The sequence below is a fragment of the Ptychodera flava genome, chromosome 17, assembly GCF_041260155.1.
Source record: "Ptychodera flava strain L36383 chromosome 17, AS_Pfla_20210202, whole genome shotgun sequence".
Lineage (NCBI taxonomy): Eukaryota > Metazoa > Hemichordata > Enteropneusta > Ptychoderidae > Ptychodera > Ptychodera flava.
The window spans coordinates 31,597,930-31,618,628 of record NC_091944.1 but is presented as its reverse complement, the minus strand read 5'-3'; the positions used below and the strand labels follow the sequence as shown (position 1 = coordinate 31,618,628).

At 38.7% G+C, this 20,699-nt stretch overlaps 1 protein-coding gene across 4 annotated transcripts in view; it reads left to right on the top strand.

Annotated features, from left to right (window-relative positions):
- LOC139116065 (proton-coupled zinc antiporter SLC30A2-like) overlaps nucleotides 1-20,699 on the top strand; it is an 89,272-nt gene that overhangs the window by 55,677 nt on the left and 12,896 nt on the right. For all 4 annotated transcript variants that reach the window (XM_070678572.1, XM_070678576.1, XM_070678575.1 and 1 more), the window contains exons 2-3: nucleotides 3,103-3,332; nucleotides 14,820-14,966. In XM_070678572.1, the coding sequence (XP_070534673.1) occupies nucleotides 3,103-3,332; nucleotides 14,820-14,966 (377 nt within the window). The remainder of the gene's footprint in view (nucleotides 1-3,102; nucleotides 3,333-14,819; nucleotides 14,967-20,699) is intronic.

Genomic DNA, 20,699 nt, shown 5'->3' with positions numbered 1-20,699 from the left:
GGCAATATACTATATTTGAAACAATGACTATTTCACGTCAAGATCTGGTACACGGCGGCCTCGTTTCGGTACCGTCGTCGTGTATGGTAATATGTCCTTACGACATGCTTGACTAACTTCGTTGATTACGAGCTGGACGTTATCGGTTTTCTGTTGTCAAAGTCTGGTCCGATAGTGCCTCATAAGTCAAGTTTGTTATTGGGCGGTCACTGCTCGTACAGGTGGAAAATATGGTCACTTCGGGACTATGGTGATGAGCAGAAAATGTTTTAAGGTGTTGGTTTTTGAAATGAAGTCCTGAAAATGTTGGTATTTTATATAACTGCGAATGCCATACGTACAGCTTACCAACATTAGGGCTATGTCTGGCCGTAAAAACAAACAAACAAACAAACAAAAATACATACATACATACATACATACATACATACATACATACATACATACATACATACATACATACATACATACATACATACAGACATACAGACACACACACACACACACACACACACACACACACACATACATACACACATACATACATACATACATACATACATACATACATACATACATACATACATACATACATACATACATACATACATACATACATACATACATACATACATACATACATACATACATACATACATACATACATACATACATACATACATAGTTTATCCCTATGTAAACATTACATGTCATGCATCTTCATGAAATAAACTAGAGTGACGACCTATGCTTTGTTACAAAGCAAACAAAGTAACAATAGAAATATAACACATATTATTTTCTGAATCGTTCTTTCGGTGGAAAAAATAGTTTGTTTTTCTTTTCCTATTTTTGACACTGATAGCATTGTTGTAACACATTATCGCTTTGTTACTTGAAATCAATCGTGTACAATTTTGGCGCAGTTTCAGAAGAACTATTATTACCACGCAATCTGTGCATGCTATATGTTTCTGCGAATTGATAGCTTCATTCTATTGTTTATATTCAAAAGACGAAGTGAACAGATTTTATGTACTTTTAACGTTTGACTTTTGATATCAAGTCCATTCTGTAGTGTAAACATTTCCACGACAGATCATGTCAGGTGTTTGGTTCAAATAGAAGGTAGTTTTATTAATAACTTAATTACATAATTACATGTTACTGTGAGTGTTTCCCTGGATAAAACTAGCGACAAGCCTACACTGTGAGTTTTCCTTTGTTGCGAGAGTTTTTCATTGACATTGGCAGTCTACTCGTAGCAATGAAGTTGGACCTATCTTCCTGCAAGCGAGTAAAATACCGCTTTATGAATACATACAGCGGATGCCGCGACAATTGTAAATCTTGAAGTAGACCACAGGCCGATCAAGTGCAATAGCTGGGATGACAGTGAGCCAAAGCTGACAGACATGATGAAAAGAATAATCCGTAATCGCCTATAATGGGATAGGCTGTATCTTCAAATGTTTTTGTCCAATTTGTTCTAGTATTCATTTATCATTTTACATTGCCATTAACTCATAAAACATTGTCAACACAGACTCTACCTCATTACTCGAATCATCATTTATTCGCTTTTGTTTCGGATAATAGCTTTGTACTCTATTTTCATTTTAAGATCATAGGACTTTTATCAAAATATTTTACAGTTTAGCATTTTAATTGACATTGATTACAATTTTTGTGACAGAGGACAATGAAATGTGTGTGTCTTTGTTATCGATGGTATCACAGACGTACGTGTATATCATTGTTGAAAAAAGCAAAGAACACGATTGGAACTAATTTAGGATAATTAGATTGTGGTGTAAGTCGGGTTTAATCTGCAAATGTAAGCGCATCTGCTTTTCTTTTAAGTTATACACTTGTTTTTATGAGTAATTTGTAATATTGCATCATTTAGCTGTAGGGCAGCAAACGCTTTTGAAAAATTGAAAAATAGTAAGGTCCAATTATCCCAAATTAGTTCCAATAATGTTAAAGAGTTGAATATGTCTGTGAAATAGAATATCTACAACAGAGAGTATTTCACAAATCACCTCTCAGCCTTCTTGAAAAATCGATGAAATATTTCTCCATCTCTAAGAAGCTGTGTTTACCTTCTTGCAATACAAATGACTGGCATACATGCGAAAACGCTGACATCGGGCAATCCGATGCAACACGACGAAATACTGAAACTGTGCCCGCGGGAACTTCGGGTATAAAGTACGATAAAGTACGATTTACATCGACACGGGAGACTTAAAGCATTATAGAGACCTCCTGTCATTAAATATTTAACGTAAAGCACACGTTATCTTTTCCTCCCCTGAAGTAAACCCATCGTTGCCGTCGTCGGCGTGCGCAAACTCGGACCCAATTTTAGACATTGTAGACAAGAGGGCGGGAAGGATGTCCCACATGCCTCACGGTGTTATAAATTACCCACAAGTCTCCTTGATGTGTACCAATTGACACTTCCGTTCCACCTTTCCGACTAGACCTTATAGAGTCATATCGTTGTTTGACGTCATTAATAACTTTTGATCAGAGGGTGTTCAATGACAGTGAGAAAATTTTGATGTTGAAAGTTCACGATGAACAACTTGATAAGCCATACTCTAAAGGGGCTACTACGTAGATTAACAATTTTCCTAAATTTAAATTATGTTCATTCCATAATATTTATAGTTTTGCACATGTATATGAAAAGGGTAATCGTTATCCTTAGTTTCGTTCGAACTATTATCTAAATCGCTGTCCTGTTTGCACAAAGTTCTTGAAACTTTGACAGTGGTGCTGTCTCCTCCGGAGACAAGCATCATTTATTCAAAAATATGTCATGAAGATAAATAACAGCCTGTATACACTTATCAGAAGAAGGAAACTCCTTGAGACTATCAGTCCAGTAGGGACATTTGGGAGATGACAAATTAAGAATGCTCGGAGAGCAATTAACAAAGTCTCAGAAAGCGAAAGCTGCAGCTCAGGATTGTACCATTTTATGCAGGGGGTCATGGCTTAATTTGGGCAACTTTTTTAGTTTGTACATCAGTAGATCTACAAATGTCCATGTCTTGATAACTAAGTCTTATCTCTCATTATCACTTCCAGAGTTGTATCCTTCGGCGGTAAGAGCTACAGCAAATGGAAAACGCGGCGTTTTAGCTCACCTGAGCTCCTACGGGGAGATGAAATGTCTTACGGAACGATTGACGACGAGCCAGGGAGCGACGATCACTGCCACCGGAAAAATGGCGTATTTAAAGTTGATAAGAAAGCCCGCAGGAAACTTATTATGGCTAGTGTACTGTGTCTAGCATTCATGGTAGGAGAAGTTATCGGTGAGTGGAAAACTTTGTACTTCATTCATTCATTCATTCATTCATTCATTCATTCATTCATTCATTCATTCATTCATTCATTCATTCATTCATTCGTTCGTTCGTTCGTTCGTTCGTTCGTTCGTTCATTCATTCATTCATTCATTCATTCATTCATTCATTCATTCATTCATTCATTCATTCGTTCATTCATTCATTCATTCATTCATTCATTCATTCATTCATTCATTCATTCATTCATTCATTCATTCATTTACATGAATGGAAAATCATAGATGTTGGCGAGGCATGACAAAGTTAGTGTCTCTCGGGGAAACATGCGATGTAACATATGCATTATACGATTACTTCGTTTGCTTGGAGAATATAGGAATCGCGGTCTGACAACCGTTTGCATTCTATTCTATTTTATTAAACCTGTTTGTTCACAACACACTACCGGCTGATTTTTCCGGTTTTATCTAAGGCATACTGCTGATTATTTTTGAGTTTTATTTACTCAGAATAATATTTGACGTCTGATATTATGATAGTGCAAACATTCTGATTGCCTGACCTAATCAACGCCCAAGCTATGTCCTCTCTCTCTCTCTCTCTCTCTCTCTCTCTCTCTCTCTCTCTCTCTCTCTCTCTCTCTCTCTCTCTCTCTCTCTCTGACGCCTTCATGGCCGGGTAAACGCGCGATGTATGTGTCCCATGTTTGCACGCTTGGTTCCAGTTTGACTTTCCGTTAATCGACGTTTGCCAAATTTATAAATCCATGCTCTCCATTTCAGAAACTCAAAGTACTGATAAAACAGCTAAAAGCACCAGAAACAGACGTTGATAAAATACAATGAAATAACGTCACCAGAAGGCGGGTATATACTCGACTTTGGTGTAAATCTCTCCCGCTGTATATGCCGTGGCCGAGTATTGTATATACAAATATCATGTCTGTTCCTGCCTGCGGCGGAGTTTAGCTTAAATAAATTCTCCCTTTGTGTTTTGTTCGCACAGCTTGATGATGACAAAAGCTTGAAATCGCTAAAGATCACCACAGGCCAGATGTTTTACCATTAATAAGCCAATGGGAAGTGTAATTTTCATTATTTTTGCAGAACAACACTTGACAATTCATTCAAAAGATGTTCATGGTAGCATCGATTAATATTCAGGTGCAGCCAACGAACAATGCACTTTTAAAGGGGTCATTACTATGACAACATATATCATGCATGACAAGTAATGTGAACTGATCAATTTTAAGTCAAGAGGGTAATTAATTTGCTGTTCATAATTTGCCCTCCCACTGCAAATATTTCGACTTACCCTCTCGCACTCAAACTTCATTTTTACCCTCTCCCCGCTTATTTTCGCGTGTTTCCCCTTCCCGCTGTCAATTTTTGAAGCTCCCCTGCCCTGTGGCGAAAACAATCTTGCCGATTTCCCCAGCCCTGGAAAAAATTCCCTCCAAAATTTGTCATTCCATTTCCCCTGCAGACATGGAGCTACCCTACCCTGTGATGAAAAAACCTGTCGATTTTTTCCTGCCCTGTGAAAAAAATTCCCTTGAAAACACCATAGCTCAACTTCCCCCGAACCGTTTTAAAAGAAGCTCCCCCTCTCCTCGTTGTTCGCAAAGCTCTGTCCCCGGGACAACCAACCGATATCTGCCTGCCCGACAAAAAAAACTAAAATTTGCTCCCCTGCCACCTAAAAATATGTCCCCTGCCCAAGCTATATTATAATTTCCCCTGCCCTCAAATATTGCTCCTGGAATAGCTTTTTCGATGAATAGCTCCTTTGGCTGCACTTGAACATTTCTGCAGTAAGTTCATCGTAACACAGGAAAATGAAAGTTTCACAGATGAAACTTCGTGACGTGACCTTTTGGAGCCACAATTGCTATGTGGATGCTAGCCCCATTAGCTTTATTATATACAAATGTTGTCCTTTTAATGATCCTTTAGCATTGGAGACTAGCGCCCGTTTATCATTGCCATTAGTCATGCAGATTATTTTAGGGAACGATCCATCGGCCCCGGGGAGGAGTGAATATACAATGTATATTGCAGGTTTCCAACAGAATACAATGCAAGGTGTTCCTCAATGATCACGTGACACTGGGGAGGGGCGGGGGGGCTCTAATACTATTTAAACCATAGACCACGAAGTAGCGGGACCGTGTTTAAACTTATGAAGAAAGCTGTGTTTTGCTATCATGTTAAGACCGATTTTTTGCCTTTGAGTTAACACAGAAAATGGTGGTTACTTTGAATATCAGCTGTATTAATAGGTTATTTGCAAAACGACACAATCCCTTGATTACCGTCCAGACCCCACATTCTAACATTTTTTTTTCAATGTGCTCTCGTCTAAAGCCTGGGTAAATATTTGACGCATTAATTTTCGGGATATGTAATGAATAGTTTGAAGTCTCCAGAACAAAGTCTCTGGGCTCTGAGAGATCCCTCTGTGAACAGCTCTCTGTTTGTTGTACCATATGCTGCTTCATTTACTAATCGAGATTAAATGAACACTCAGGTCACAGGGCTGTTCCACAAGATGCGCCAACAGTGAACTATTTTTAAATTTTTCAACGTTGTTCTCTCGGCCAATTTAGAAGTAATCGTTTCTCGCGACCAGCCAAACTGCGCCTCGAGGACATAAATTCGGACTTTCAATTTTTTATAATACCGTTTTATGTTAGTGAAAATCGATTTTTTTTCTCATAGAGCTAACACAGGGATTACATTGTTTATTTCAAACATCGGTAAATCTTGGGTAACTTGTTCCTCTAGCACCAAAATTTACCTCACTGGTTTGATGTTGAATCAGAATTGCTGAAAGTTTGCCTGAGGCACTATGATCAAAAGTTTAAGTCTTCCAGATTCGAGTCGCTTACAACCGTTATCGTTAATATCAAAGCGAAAAAGCAACTGTTTTTTTATTGTCACCAATCAGTTTGATGCAGTTATGGCTAAATATACGACATGCTGCAACATCAGTTGTGTCTGTGAATTTTACATGCAAAACTAGACAGATGTAAGTCATAAAATATCGACTTTGTCATCGGGGAAATCATCTACTTGCCTTGCAGGCAGAGCAAATATTTGCTAAATTTGCTCTCGCAGCTGTTGTCTGCATTTCTGGTGTTTGAATTTTGACATTCGTGTCATTAAGATGATTTTTTCTTATTTGCTCAGACGCAACTTATACTATTCACATCTGAAAAGAATTAACGGGTGAAATATTATCAAGTGATATTGGGAGGACATAAGTAAATAACTGAAGGGCTCAATTCCCAGCATTTACCTGTTAAATTTAGTGTAAATTACACATAGACGCTTGTGTTTAAGGTATTATCTGTGTTGAACATGTGCTCTTTTATGTACATGTACGGTGCACGCATGTTAAGTCGGTCTTCCATAACAGATTATATAATGAAACGAACTTGAATGCAATGCTTCATTGGCTACGATCAACAAACACACTACATCGTAAAATAGTGTCTCAACCCCCCCCCCTCCCTCGTCTGTATGTGCCTATCTCGATTTCTTGACCCCTTTCTGCCTGTCCGTCTCTCATTCCACCTGCCTGTTCCGTCTCTTCAAACCCGAGTCGACTATCGTACCAATCTCTCTCTCTCTCTCTCTCTCTCTCTCTCTCTCTCTCTCTCTCTCTCTCTCTCTCTCTCTCTCTCTCTCTCTCTCTCTCTCTCTCTCTCTCTCTCTCTCTCTCTCTCTCTCTCTCTCTCTCTCTCTCTCTCCTTATAGCTTTCCATCATAAGAAAGACGTACATATACTCCAAAGGCCAAGATACCGATACCAATATTCTAGTTATACCTTCGACGTGGTAACTTGAACTTATACTGCCACAGAAAGGCTACATAGATAATATGATTTATAATCCGAGGTGGCCATAACTAGAGTCTAATTTCTATCAAGGTGAATTAACTTAATATGCAAAAACCATCGGGGAAATAACGAAGAAGCTATCTTCGGTTTGGCACATGCATACTTTTTGCCAGTGGCCCTTTTCTTCTTCCCAGGATAATTATAATACTAATGTCACACGTCGTTTGTCAATATTTTATTAATGCCATGTTTTCTCATATAGATTTATGTCGGACTTTAGCAAAAATTGTGTTACGGCAAAAGTGTCTCAGGTTGTCTGTTGCCGTATTGACAGTCGTCGCAGAACCCATTTTATGAGCAATTGAAAGTACTGTCGCTATACAAACTAGTTGACCCAAAGCAAAATGTCGCGTGTTCATAAAAGGAGAATATATATTAAACGAAAACATTACTTCGATTAATAAGATGGATTAAATATAGAATTCTAACATCTTCTGCCCTTTCTGTCACCTGTTCTATGCAAATTGAGTGCTAATTAACTAGGTCTTGGCAAACGGATGAACTGAATATAATTGATGTTATTGTTGAACTCCATTACAGGGAAATTAAATGGTTTACTAGTATATAGGTTGGATATTAATGGCTTTCTATAAGACTTCATTACATGGTTTTGTCATTTGGCGTCGTGTCAGAATACACATGAAGAGAAAATGCCGAGAGAGTTTGACCGCTTGACCTCGCTGTTAATTTTATGCAGGAAATTACAATAACAATGCTTGGTCGAATGACGCAGTGCCTTGAGGGTGGGATCGCCAGTGGTATAGGGGGAGGAGTACCTTCCCGATGGTGATAAGTGGTGCGGATTACCGTCGCCTAGGTGACTGGCGTTGCAAATACCTGGACTGAACCCACGCGTGGACTGAACCATTTGGTTTTTTTTGGGTGTCGATGGTACTTTGACAATAAAAGTAAAGATGCACAGATATCGAGTTTATTGTCTTGTTTATGAGCGGCCAGTATTTCCAACAGCATGAATTACGTGCATTTGCCCTAGAAGAAATAAATAATTTCGAATAAAACATCGCGAATATAACCACATTCCTTAAGCTCGACGTACCCCAAAGAACCATGAAATCGCCCGACTTTCGATTGAAGAGATGAGTTTTGCCAAACCGCGTATACAGAAAAAGTGGCAGATGACTTTATTTTTAGAATCATAGACAGTATAGCGAGATGTAAAAAATGTGAAAGAGGCTCCCCATCTAACTATCCTAAATGTTTTTGTGTCGAGTTTGTGTTTGATTCGTTTCGAAAATGTGTTCCTACATTCTTATCCGATTGTGTGTGTTAATAAAAATGTTTGTTTCGCTTTGGATATTTGTAGAGAAGTTTGGATTAGTGTGTACGGTAATGTTTTGTTTGTGTGGGGAAAGCTTATGGCGAGACGCAGCCGGACCTATATGTTGTTACAAAAGTTGATAGAGTCGCCCTTTGACGCTTGCGTTTCGAAACCCGGTTGTGGTTTCTCATCAGTCGCGGTGTAGATTCTTTCCTTAGTTTGTGTTTGTGAAAATTTATTTTAATGCATTTTAGTGGTCTTGCTTTTCGATTAGCGAGGCAAGTATATTAATTTTGGTCACGTTGTGAGTCCGTTTGGTGGTTCGGTTTGTTTGTTCTATGTTTCTTTACTTCGGTAAATTTTGTTTTGACTGGTGTGTCTTTTAGATTTTTGCGGAGGTTTGTGAATTTTTAGGCAATAAGTACCACTGGGGGTACGGATTTTATGTTTATTGGATCAAGATACTCACAAGTATCCTGGTTGATGTGCTTGTTCTCGTACATTTTGATTCACAGTTCGTTTACTTTGTTTACTGTTTGTTCTGGCTTGTTGTGTATAATACTGAGTGTTGCGTAATTGCCTTTCGCATTCGAGTACGTAATCGTTTGTGTTGACAATGACGAAAACCCGACCCTTGTCGAGGGTTTTTTTTCCCGAAATTTGTCTATTGTTTGCAAGCTGGTTTATCGCGATTCTTTTAGCACGCGACATGTTTTGTTTCCTTGTTTGAAAGGGTATCTCTAGAAGTGCGAGTTTAGCAGCTTCAGATAGCTTTCAAGTTTTTGGTGTTTGTTGTTTGTGGAGCCCAATTTGACTTTTCTTTGAATTTGTGTTGTTGCGATTGTTTGTGTCTCACGATGTAGCGTAGTCACATTTTACGACTTTATTTGTTGAAATCCTGAGGTGGTTTTATTCTGTTTGGTTTTGTTGGCGTCCGAATTAATTTTAAGGCCTTTGCCTAGTACTATTTTTCGGAGTTTCATAGTTTGAGCGATGATAGGTTGTTGTTGAATTTCATGTTGTTGTCGGCTTTTCTTTGGAAATAGCTGATTTATTTCCACGGCCATTTTTTCTGTCACGTTATTTTTATGTGTACGATTTTTGTTATTTCTTGTAAGTGTTTGTGTGTTCTATGTCATTTTATGGGGTTTTTTTGGGGGTAGTTCTCTTTTTGGAGTGTTTGGTGGCCCTGAAAAGGGCCGCTTGGTATGGGTTTTTGTTAGCGCTTGGCGCGTTTGTTTTGGCGATGAGCCTATAGCTTTTTTATGCTTCTTTTCGCCGATTCGATGTGCTTGGTAAGTAGGTGTTTGCCGCCTTCTTGTCACTGTGTGTGCGTACATGGACAGTCTGCATAGCCCTTGAATGTGGTCTCGATTTTGATCAAACCAAGCGGTACCTCCATGATCAAACTTACAATTTAGGAGTATATATCAAAACTGATAAATGATTTATGTTTTCACATGGGTTCACAAAAAGTTTCGCCCCGGTGTTCATTTTTGGCCCAGGAATTCCATCTACCCACCCTTTACAGAGTAGTAAGCTTATGGGCAAGTAAATATGGATGCGCCGGTGCGATTCAACGATCAACCTCTATATCGCATCGAAAGTCAACAATTTTACGGCACGGACTATGATTTTATAAGTTTATACACAGTCCCCCGTGGATAGAGAGACTGTGGTTTATATAAAAATTATAAGGCGCGGGGTATTATATATTGACTGATTACTGTAGCTATAGGCTACATTCAGGACGGGCAGCGACGGGCAGTAATTAGTAGGCAAAACCATGGTCCCTCCACAGAGGGACCGTGGCAAAAACAGGTGGTTTTCACCGTGGGCAGAACTCGGTGCAATGATACTGAACATTAATAGTTAGCCTGTCACCTTGAAGGTAATGCTGTAGGTGAAACAAGTAAGCTTACTTCAAACGCACGATGGTACAAACATTCCTACCTCCATGGTACAAACAACACCACAAGTGAAACGTACACATAGAAATACACGCGTTCCTACGTTGTGCCCACCCGGGCCACGCGATTAAAATATGACTGATACTGCTGGATAGTGTTAATTGGGTCGGTAAACAGTCAACTAATAGTTTAATTGACTACCTGGGTGATTGGCAGGTCGTGTCCAACGACCCATATGCAAAGCAGGCCAAAAGACAAAACCCCCAAAGTTATTGACAGCTGGCCAGGGGTCACCATGAATACGTAATGAAGCTTCACTACGCAGAACTGCGTAGTCAAGCCACAGGCACACGACGTCTTTTGAAATCACTTGTCTGTAATTTTAATGTTGAAACATGCATTTTATTAAAATCTGTGCAAACGGAAATCGTGCGGGCAGCTATTGAGACATACAGTACAGTGAACAGTCCCCCGTGCACGGCTGTGGCCGCTCAGCTCTACTGTTAACGTTACTAACTTTATAGAAACGGCGAATTTTAAAATCACTTGTCTACAATTTTAATGTTGAAACATGCATTTTATTGATAACTGTACGAACGGAAATCATGCAAGCAGCTTTTGAGACATACAGTGAGCAGCGCCCAAAACACGGCTGTGGCCGCTCGGCTGTCTTGTACACATTACTCTAAAGGTACGAAAGTATTTGGAAAATAATTTTTAAATTAGACAAAATTAACGGTTATTGGCCATCCTCGAGATTCAATCTTCAATTTAATCAAGGGAATACTTACACAAATCGATCGATCGGCTTCCTAACTTGTAAAGTCAACATCGGCCCTATCTACGGCTGATAATTAGCGCAATGTTTTTTTACGGACAAGTCCCATGCCAGCGCCATTTTACAAAGTGTGCGGCTTGAAGTTGACGCATGCGCATACTTTCCTTTTAAACCAATACATCATTGTTATTCGTACTGATATGGGAGCCTTCAAAATGGCGGTGTCACGGGAGTTGTCCGGAGGTAAAATTTAGCGACTTACCAGCAATTACATGGCCCGGTGCAGTTTTTGTGTTTCAAGAACCCAGTCGATCGATTTAGTACCACGCATGCGACAACACAGAGAAGTTTGAATCCCCAGGGTTGCCAACAACGTTTTATTTTACGGATTTTATTTAAATTATTTTCCCAATAGTTTCGTACCTTTAGAGTAATGTGTACAAGATAGCCGAGCGGCCACAGCCGTGTTCTGGGCGCTGCTCACAGTATGTCTCAAAAGCTGTCCGCATGATTTCTGTTTGCACAGTTGTTAATAAATGCAAGTTTCACCATTCAATTACAGACAAGTGATTTTAAAATTCGTCGTGCGCCTATGCTCAAGCCCTTCTAACCGGTCAAACTCTCCTCGGCATTTTCCGCATGAGATAATACTTTTCTGTTTTAACTCTGAAATGAGCGGGAATAGGCAAAGTTGCACAATAAATATGTCGGACATAGAACGAAATGTGTGCAATGGTGCCTGGGCCCGCGCCGTGTCTAGCTCAAGGGCAATGTGAAACTACATGCATGTTGTGACGTCATTACCTACCAGGAAGAAACGTACATGCCTGTTTACACAGCACATATACAAACATACGTACGCATGAACATAACCATATATGTATGCATATATCATCAATACAGACACTCATCGCATCCATCAATCAATCCATTCATTCATACATGCATACATGTACAGGGGGAATTTGGGGAAGGGTCACTTTTTAGAAAACTGTCCAGGGGGGGGGGGGGTCACTTTTTATAAACCTATAAGCCTATCTTGGGGAGGGTTTTACAGCCTAACCTTCGATTTCCTGAATAGGAAATCACAGATGAAATACATAAACATTATCCACAAGCTTCACAAGCAAAGGAGATGCCGTGGTATCCTACATTAAACACCTTGAATCGTTAAAACTGATGAAAGACAAGAGACAAAAACATATGAGACACGTGGCAAAGTGTATATCAATTATGAAACGTCTATAAATGCACAGATATTGTTAGTTTTATATTGGAAAATATTTTCATAGTTCTCACATAGACTACGATGTAGAGTGAATCAACATTTCTATAAAATCCCAAAAGCCAATTTCTGTACACACATTCATGTTTTACTTCCCATGTCATGCAAAGTTCATTTACATATATTATCAAACATGTAAATGTTCAGATATACCTTATTTTGTTGGGGAAATTGTCAATAATTTGCCTGTTAGACTTCCATGTATTATGATTTGATATTTTTGGGTAAAGCACTATATCAGCCACATCTTGCCTTCTTACAGTTGCACAAAATACGGTGACCCTCCCACAAATGCATGAAATATCATGTCGCTTCAAAAATGCTTGCGTGATAAATTGCGACCCTCCCTCCCAAGACGCCAGCAATCCCCCTTGTAATTTCTATCCCTCATTTACATAACAATTACACCAATTTTATGTAAATTAGCAGATACTATTTCGGAAATTCCCCAGGAGAATAATGCAGTGGTTGGGGAGAGTCACGTTTTAGAATGTTGGACAGGGTTAGGGTCACACTTTAGACGCAAGGATGGGGAGGGTCCCATTTTACAGTCCGGGTGCACACGGAATTTCCCCGGCCCCACCCTATGTAATTACTGAGACTCCCTAAAACACATACATGCATCATAGACCCTCGAGGGTCTATGCATGCATGCACGTGGTATTGATATCAGCAAAGCATACCATGGCGTACCTGGCGTTATACAACAAGAGATAAGGGGCAGTAAGGCGAAAACGGAATTCCTCCGACTTATCCCAGGTTCAACTTACCGACTTTTATCAGCATTCGGTTCAACGGGCACAGTCGCTGAATTTTGACGTCAACTTCATGAATTTTGAATAATTTGATAAAGCAGTTAGATTGCAGGTAGCTGAAAAGTGACTATCAAGTCCGGTTACAGTCACTGTGACGACGCTTTCCGATGCATCTCCATACTTACACCTTCATGGCTGTTGTTCTCTATGTTAAATACAGTTTATTGCTCTACTTTGAAAATCATGTGGAAATCAAGTGTTTAACTCTTCAACAAAGTCTACGTATCTGTACAATGTCATATGTTATCGTTGACGACAGAATTCTATTCCGGACCAAAACTCATTTGACAATGATAACATTCCATATTGCAGCATTTGAACCGATATTTGATGTTTGTAAGGCTGATATTTTTTGTAGTTCTGTATATACTTTAGAGAACAGAGGGGAAATGTTAAAATTTACAGCCTTATACATGCAAGATTGTTCATTTGTCGTGACATAAAACAGTCAAATCGGCCAGAATTAACAGCCCCAGGCAGCGTGTATGTCCCTCCCGAATGTGTCATTGTCAATTGCATCTTAACTGATAAACTTCGTGCTTCTCAGCTAATGATATATGAATACTAGATGACAGGGATTTGGTGTGAACCAGTGAATTATAAACAAATAGCGATTACTTCATCTGCCCATTGATTTGGTTGTCTCTCGTACGCCTAAAGATCATTCATAGCTCGTCCTGAAAAGCACTAAGTGTATTGGACAGGCGAAATATTATTATTATTATTATTATTATTATTATTATTATTATTATTATTATTATTATTATTATTATTATTTATTTATTTATTTATTTATTTATTTATTTATTTATTTATTTATTTATTTGACGAGGGTAGTCTGATTTGCAAAATGAATTATAACTTCCAGGACAGCCCTCAATACATACTACCGATATTCATAAAGAAAAGCGAAGATATGATCTGTGGTAAATTTATGTTATGATTATGGTCGACATTGAGTTTTATGATCTCTGCACTTTCTAGACCCTCACATTTACTGACATTGATGCTGTTGTACTTCTCTTATAGAGAAAGGGAATCTCAACACCGAAGTACAAAATCAGAATTATATCATGCCAGTATATTGATGGCGCAAATACTGCAATCTGATTGGTCGAGACATGAAAATAACCATGCTGTATTAGCAATATAGTACGGCTGGAACAGGCACCAGCTTTCAGCTTGGAAAAAAGTTCCTTTTTGACGTTTCATGCTATAATTTCAATTTAATGTTATGATAGCAATAAACCAATTTTCAGCAATGGGTATACAACTCTGTTTTGACCGGTTCACTCACAATCGCTCGACGTACATTATGTCATGAACTGGTCACAACCTCGTGGTTTGTATGTATACCGTCGCTGGTTGTGGTTTATTGCTTAAATATACAATGCTAGATACTTAAAAGTTCTACTCGACTTTGAAACTGACATTTGTATTATGTCAGACGAACATTCAGTCCATTATAACTGTCTGGAACGTCCATGACATTGTTTTATTTGCATCTTATATTCTTGCAGGTGGCTATTTCTCAGGGAGTCTGGCTATTATGACTGACGCAGCCCACATGTTAACCGACTTCGCCAGTTTTCTCATAAGCCTTTTCTCCTTGTGGGTCGCTTCTAGACCCCCGACGAAACGGATGAACTTCGGATGGCACAGGGCAGGTAAGTAGAGCTCATCTTCGATTTTGGTCACGTGGTTTATGCTACTGACTCGCCGGATAAGTCGTAAAAAATCCCATAGTGCATTTCGACGACTCTCGTTGTTTTCAAGATAACTTATCAGATGAAAATAGTACAGGGGGAAAAGCATACCTATGATCATGAATACAAATAGATTCAAGTCATATTTCATCTAGAATCTTTCGTCACCTGTCAAAGACAGTTTTGAAACGGCGTCTTAAAACGCAAGAAGTCTGAAATAACATCAGCAAAAACAAAGATTTTCAAAATCGCTGCATGGAGGCAAAAAAGGCTGAAATACTTTACTGAAGTACGAAAAAGGATTAGAACAGGCCATACAGATAACGCTCCAGAACTAAAAATAAAGATTTCTCACCTCGCTGGTCACCGACCATGAAGTTAAATGTAAACAGAAATGTTCTAGAATTCAGTTGACATACATTTAACTATAGCAGTTCCTTTTCATTTCATACCCCAATCGCGGATTTTTCTTCATTTTTTGACGAAATTTTAAGTCTGCTAGACGGTAAAAGCCCGAACAAATGTTCCAACTGTTGTTGTACTCGAATTTTTTCCAAGATATATATTCAAAACACCCACTCGACGTAGTCCCTGTAGTTGATAGTCTCCTTAGGAGTCCCGGATGAACACGGCACGGAACGTTGACGGCAACGCTGCGGTGAGAAAAAGATCCCCGTTATAGTGCAGAGTGATGTTGCCTGCAAATCCTTCAAAGTATTGTTTAAGAACGAGACAGTTGAATTTAAAGTTATATCTCCATATTGTTGACAACAAAGGTTTAACGGACCGTGGATGTGAATTCGTAAATTGAAAAATAGATCAAAATAGCGATTGTCTTTCTATGCATATAGACATAAGCAAGTATATTAATTCGCATTTTCAGTAACTATATTTAAAGTGTTGACAACAGAAAGCAGAGCGATAAACGAGCTGGGCTAAAACGGCATATTTTTCTGTTGATCTTCTTACAACACCACAGAGTAATATCATAGACAGAGTGGCAACAGCTATTGTTTAAGGCGTGAAGCGGTTACGTAAGCAATCCGTGTTTGCCTCGCCTCACGAAGCTCTTGGCTCTCTTTTCCGAAGAGTGCCGACCATGCACCCTTCGGTAATTTTCGGATTTTCACCAATTGTTAACGAAAGTATGTTCGACAAAGCTTGTGTTGTAGTTGTCGTGTGGTGCTGATCGGAATTGATGTGCTGGCAAAACGCGAGTGTTTTAAGCTTCAGGAAAGTGGTTTTACCGTTTTAAAAATTCCTCTCATATTTTTATGAATATATAATGAGTGTGTTTGAACCAAATTTGAAAGTCTTTTATCGATACTGTCTGGTTTTACTCAATGGTTTACGGTCAGTCACACCGTCTTTTACACGTGCGCCAAGAAAGGACATGTTTATGAAACTGCTGGCGTGTTATGTTTTTGATTGGCGTGAGGCAGTGTTTCTGGCCCTGAGAGCTCACAAAGTAACTATGGTTGCTACGCGACTGGCAGTACGATGCCATCTCGTCGTATGTTTCGCATAATCTCGTGTAATTATCAACCACAAACCAGCCTCCAAAAAGTTTAACACCTTTGAAGCTCATTTTAATATGAAAGCCAATAGTCTACCGAGACGACCATGGAACAAAAGGCATGCAGTGTTGCCACTCTGTCTATGATATTACTCTGTGCACACACAAAACGCGAAAAACATCCGTATTTGAATTTCAAGTGACATTTCCATCGTTGTTGGTCATATCTTTGCTTTCGTCATCCTTGTTGATATGAAATGGAAATGACAAGACATAAACAGAGCTTTTTTTGAGGGAAATGCTTTCTCAGGAACTTTAAAGCTTTGAGTGGAGCCTGACCACTTCATTGTATTTGAGTGTTATGAAAGTAACGATAAACTCGATTTGCTTCGTACCGATAAAATGTTCATGATGACGAGACAGCGGTAGAATTGCCACTTTTTCACTGTTTTTATATTACAAAATGTCAATTGTATAATTCTTGTTATACTGCCAAACACGTCGGAACACCCTCTGTATAGCTTGTCAACACAATGTCCACACGTGTAAAATGCATTATTATTGTTTACATTTGAATTCGGGTCCGGCGGGAATTCACTTATCAACAATAACAATGTAGTCTAACATGTACAAGCTTAGTTGACAAGCTGAATACTGTGTATTTCAACATATGAGTAGAACAAGAAAATTTAGTTTATATTAAAACAAAACAGGGGAAAATCTTCGAAAGCTACTGGCCCTTTAAAAGCGTCGCAATGTGATAAATATCCCATTAGAGATATAGCGTCTCAAGACGAAGCGACGCTCTCATAAAGATTTTATGACTTCTGTGTAAAATACATAACTCTGTAGAGTCATGTTGAGTAATTAAAAGTATCCCTGTGTTTTTCTATAGCACTAGCAATTTGCAGTCAAAGTTCTGGTCAGTTCATACGCCCCTCGATTAACAGTTTACTATATTCTCGTTAAAAAATTCACCATTTCTCGGAGACTGTTCGCATTAAAGTTTAATGAAATTACATAGTGCCAGGTAACATATATCAATGCAACAGTCCCAGATCGATATCTTCACAATCCGCTGAGAGGAAGGAAATGCATAATTGACATGATCAAATGACACGGATACTTCAGTTTTAGAAGAGCTATTCATTTTCACATAAATATTAAAGTAAGGTAGTATGCACCTCGAAAGTGAAAGACAAAAACTTTTGCTCAAACTTTCCTCAATGAAGCTTTTGACAATTCTCTTACCAGATCATAAATAAAAGTCAGGGGTAATCGTGCAAAACTTGGTACTAGAGAGACACATTACCTGAGATTTCCCGATATTTGAAATTCAAAATGGCCGCCATCCCTGAGTTAACTCTATGGGAAAAATAAAATTTTCGATATTCGAAAAACTAAGACGGCGAAAAGTTTTATCTTACACCAAGAGCTTTGAAATGAGCCCCACAATTGGCAGATCAGAAAACAATTGGAAAACTGTCACAGTCCGAATATCTGTCCCCGAGGCGCGTTCTACCTTAATTCGGTGCAGGCTTTTGTCTGTCCACGCAGTGCTATAGCTTCTGCCAATTAAAATTCGGTGTTCCGTCACAAAAGACAAGCGAGATTAGATCGGAGAGTTGTGTCTTTTTTAAGAGATACCGCTTATCCATGTATATTTTATTGACTGTCACTTACAGAGGATTCACAGAGTCGTGTCTTCATGGACACAGAAACAAAAAAAAACATTTGATGTACCCCATTAATTACAAAACAGATCGTAAATTGACAATCTTCCCTGAACACCGGCGGAAAATATACAATATTACTACAAAGTACTTTTCATAATTAAAATGGTTAGTCAAGCATAACTAAAGATAAAAGTCAATTATTTTTTCCACAATATTCTGCAGTCATTATTTCAAGCAAATTTTCTGACACAGAGTTCACAAATTCCCGCAAGGTAACATGCTTATTTGTCATTCCCAAAGGAAAACCAGTTTTTGTCCTTTTATTTTGTTTTTGTTACATTTTGGATAAAATTAGAGCTGGGTATGTCAAGTGATTATATATTACGTTACATCGAATAATACTAGTATATGATATGATATGATATCTTTACACTGCACTTTTGTTTTCATGTGCATCTATCACGTGCGTTTTCGGTAGTACCAGGTGTAAAATTATAGATTCTGAAGGCGTTCTATCCGTTTTGTCAAAATCCTCCCATGAAATTTCAGATTAAGAAACCGAAACCATGTGGTCTCCTGACCATTGAATTATAAACTGTGGATAATTTTTACCAAACAATTTCGAAACGTAATACCGTAACACATTCTATTTGATCGGAGTAGACTGCAAAACATCTTGTTTCGGATTTTTTGAACGTGTCCTTGTCCGTGGCTGCATGGTACCAACATACTCAAAATGGTCCCCATTTCAATTTTAGAGCGCCAAACTATTTCTGACAATTTCAATCATTCACATCGGCATTTTTGAACGCCACCAAAGGTTACGCAGCGTAACTTCACAGACAAACACAGGGATAGAGAACGTGTTGACGTCAATGGTGGCGTTTACCAAAACCTTATGCAAATGAGCCGACACTTATCTAGCGAATCACAAACCTTGTGCTGAAGTACAGCAAGATCTACCCGGCAGTCGTCACATGATATATCGATGTTATTGAAACTCGTGGTCAGTCTTCAGACGGTATTTCATGTGTAAACACCAGAAATGCCAGAAAAGTAGCGTTTTGTGAACTCCCTCTCCCCCCGAGAAGGAGGGACTGTGGTTAATGATAACATAGAAAGCCCTCACCCACATACATGAACTAGCAGTCAGAAATTACAGGCAGTTAAATGTTTAAAATTACCTAATTAATAATGATATGGATACCGTGGTAACATGACTGCCTATTCTGGGAATAATCATCGTCTACTAAACTCCTACACAGTATACACATTCTTTCTGATGAATCTTGCCCAGTACTTAATTTTAAATTGTTTAGCACGGTAGATAAGTGCCTGTATGGACTGACTAATAGATTTTCAGTAAATTGCCGTCTGTTTTGCGAAAAATAAACGTCCGTAAATAAGACTTGTTTCCTGTCGTATTAGCTTAATCACGCTATTTGCAGGGATAGTCATCGCGTTAATGAGCACTGTAAGCACCTGGGCAATATTTCGGTTCGTACAACAACACAATCGTAAAATAAAATGGTTCAATTTGATTTTTAAAACAAGGTAATGGTATTTAGCGGCTTAAAAGTATCATCAGTACAAGTGATACAGAAAATACGGGTATCTGCAGCAGTGTATGGTTTCTATTTAGACGTTCCTAGTCTGTATGTGTCTCTGTGTACATAAACAAAACGTTTACGGCTGGCAATCTACCGCCTGCCTTTCCCAATCAAAATTCTAATACTCTATACAAATACATTCTAGTGCAGCTTTTCTGATTAAATCGCAAGGGATTAATCAAACAACAAATTATAGCTGTCTTTCTCTTTAGCTTGATTGATGTATATACCAGACATTCTTTGCTTTAATAAGGGATAGACGATTAGATCATTGGAAGGGGATAGGGATATGGACATGCCATTGTGTTGAGTATTCCAAAATTTAAGAAAACAGACATTTTAGGATTTTGCACAGCATGCAATTTTACACACTTTTTTCTGTCGACCTTGAATATTTTTGTCAAATTAAGCATGTCTGCAGAAATGTGGAGTTCGCGTTGTTTGCTCGGTTTTCTATTCATTGTTGGCTACCCCCTTCCTAAACCTGATGGTCCATCCCTAAATAATGAAATATCATCGATAGAACAGCCCTCATATACATTCATTCAGTGATGATTAATCAAGTCACGAAGCGGATGACGTCGAAGGACAAAACCGACCAAAAAGAATTTACTGTCAGCTGCGACGGTATGCCCTTGAGTTTCCAACCTACACAGCTGCAAATGCCCGTGTAGTAAAATCTGACAGTCAGTCGGCAAAACAAAATGATTATTTGACAAACTTGACGATCTCAAGAGCTAGACCTTACCTGTTGCTTTTAAGTATTCAGTAACCAAAAAGGTCATTTTTCTTATCCCCACACCCTGCCTTTATGATCAACTATAGCCGGTCCCTCAATCACATAACTATGGTTCATGATAAAACAAACAATGGTGGACAAGCGATATCAAAG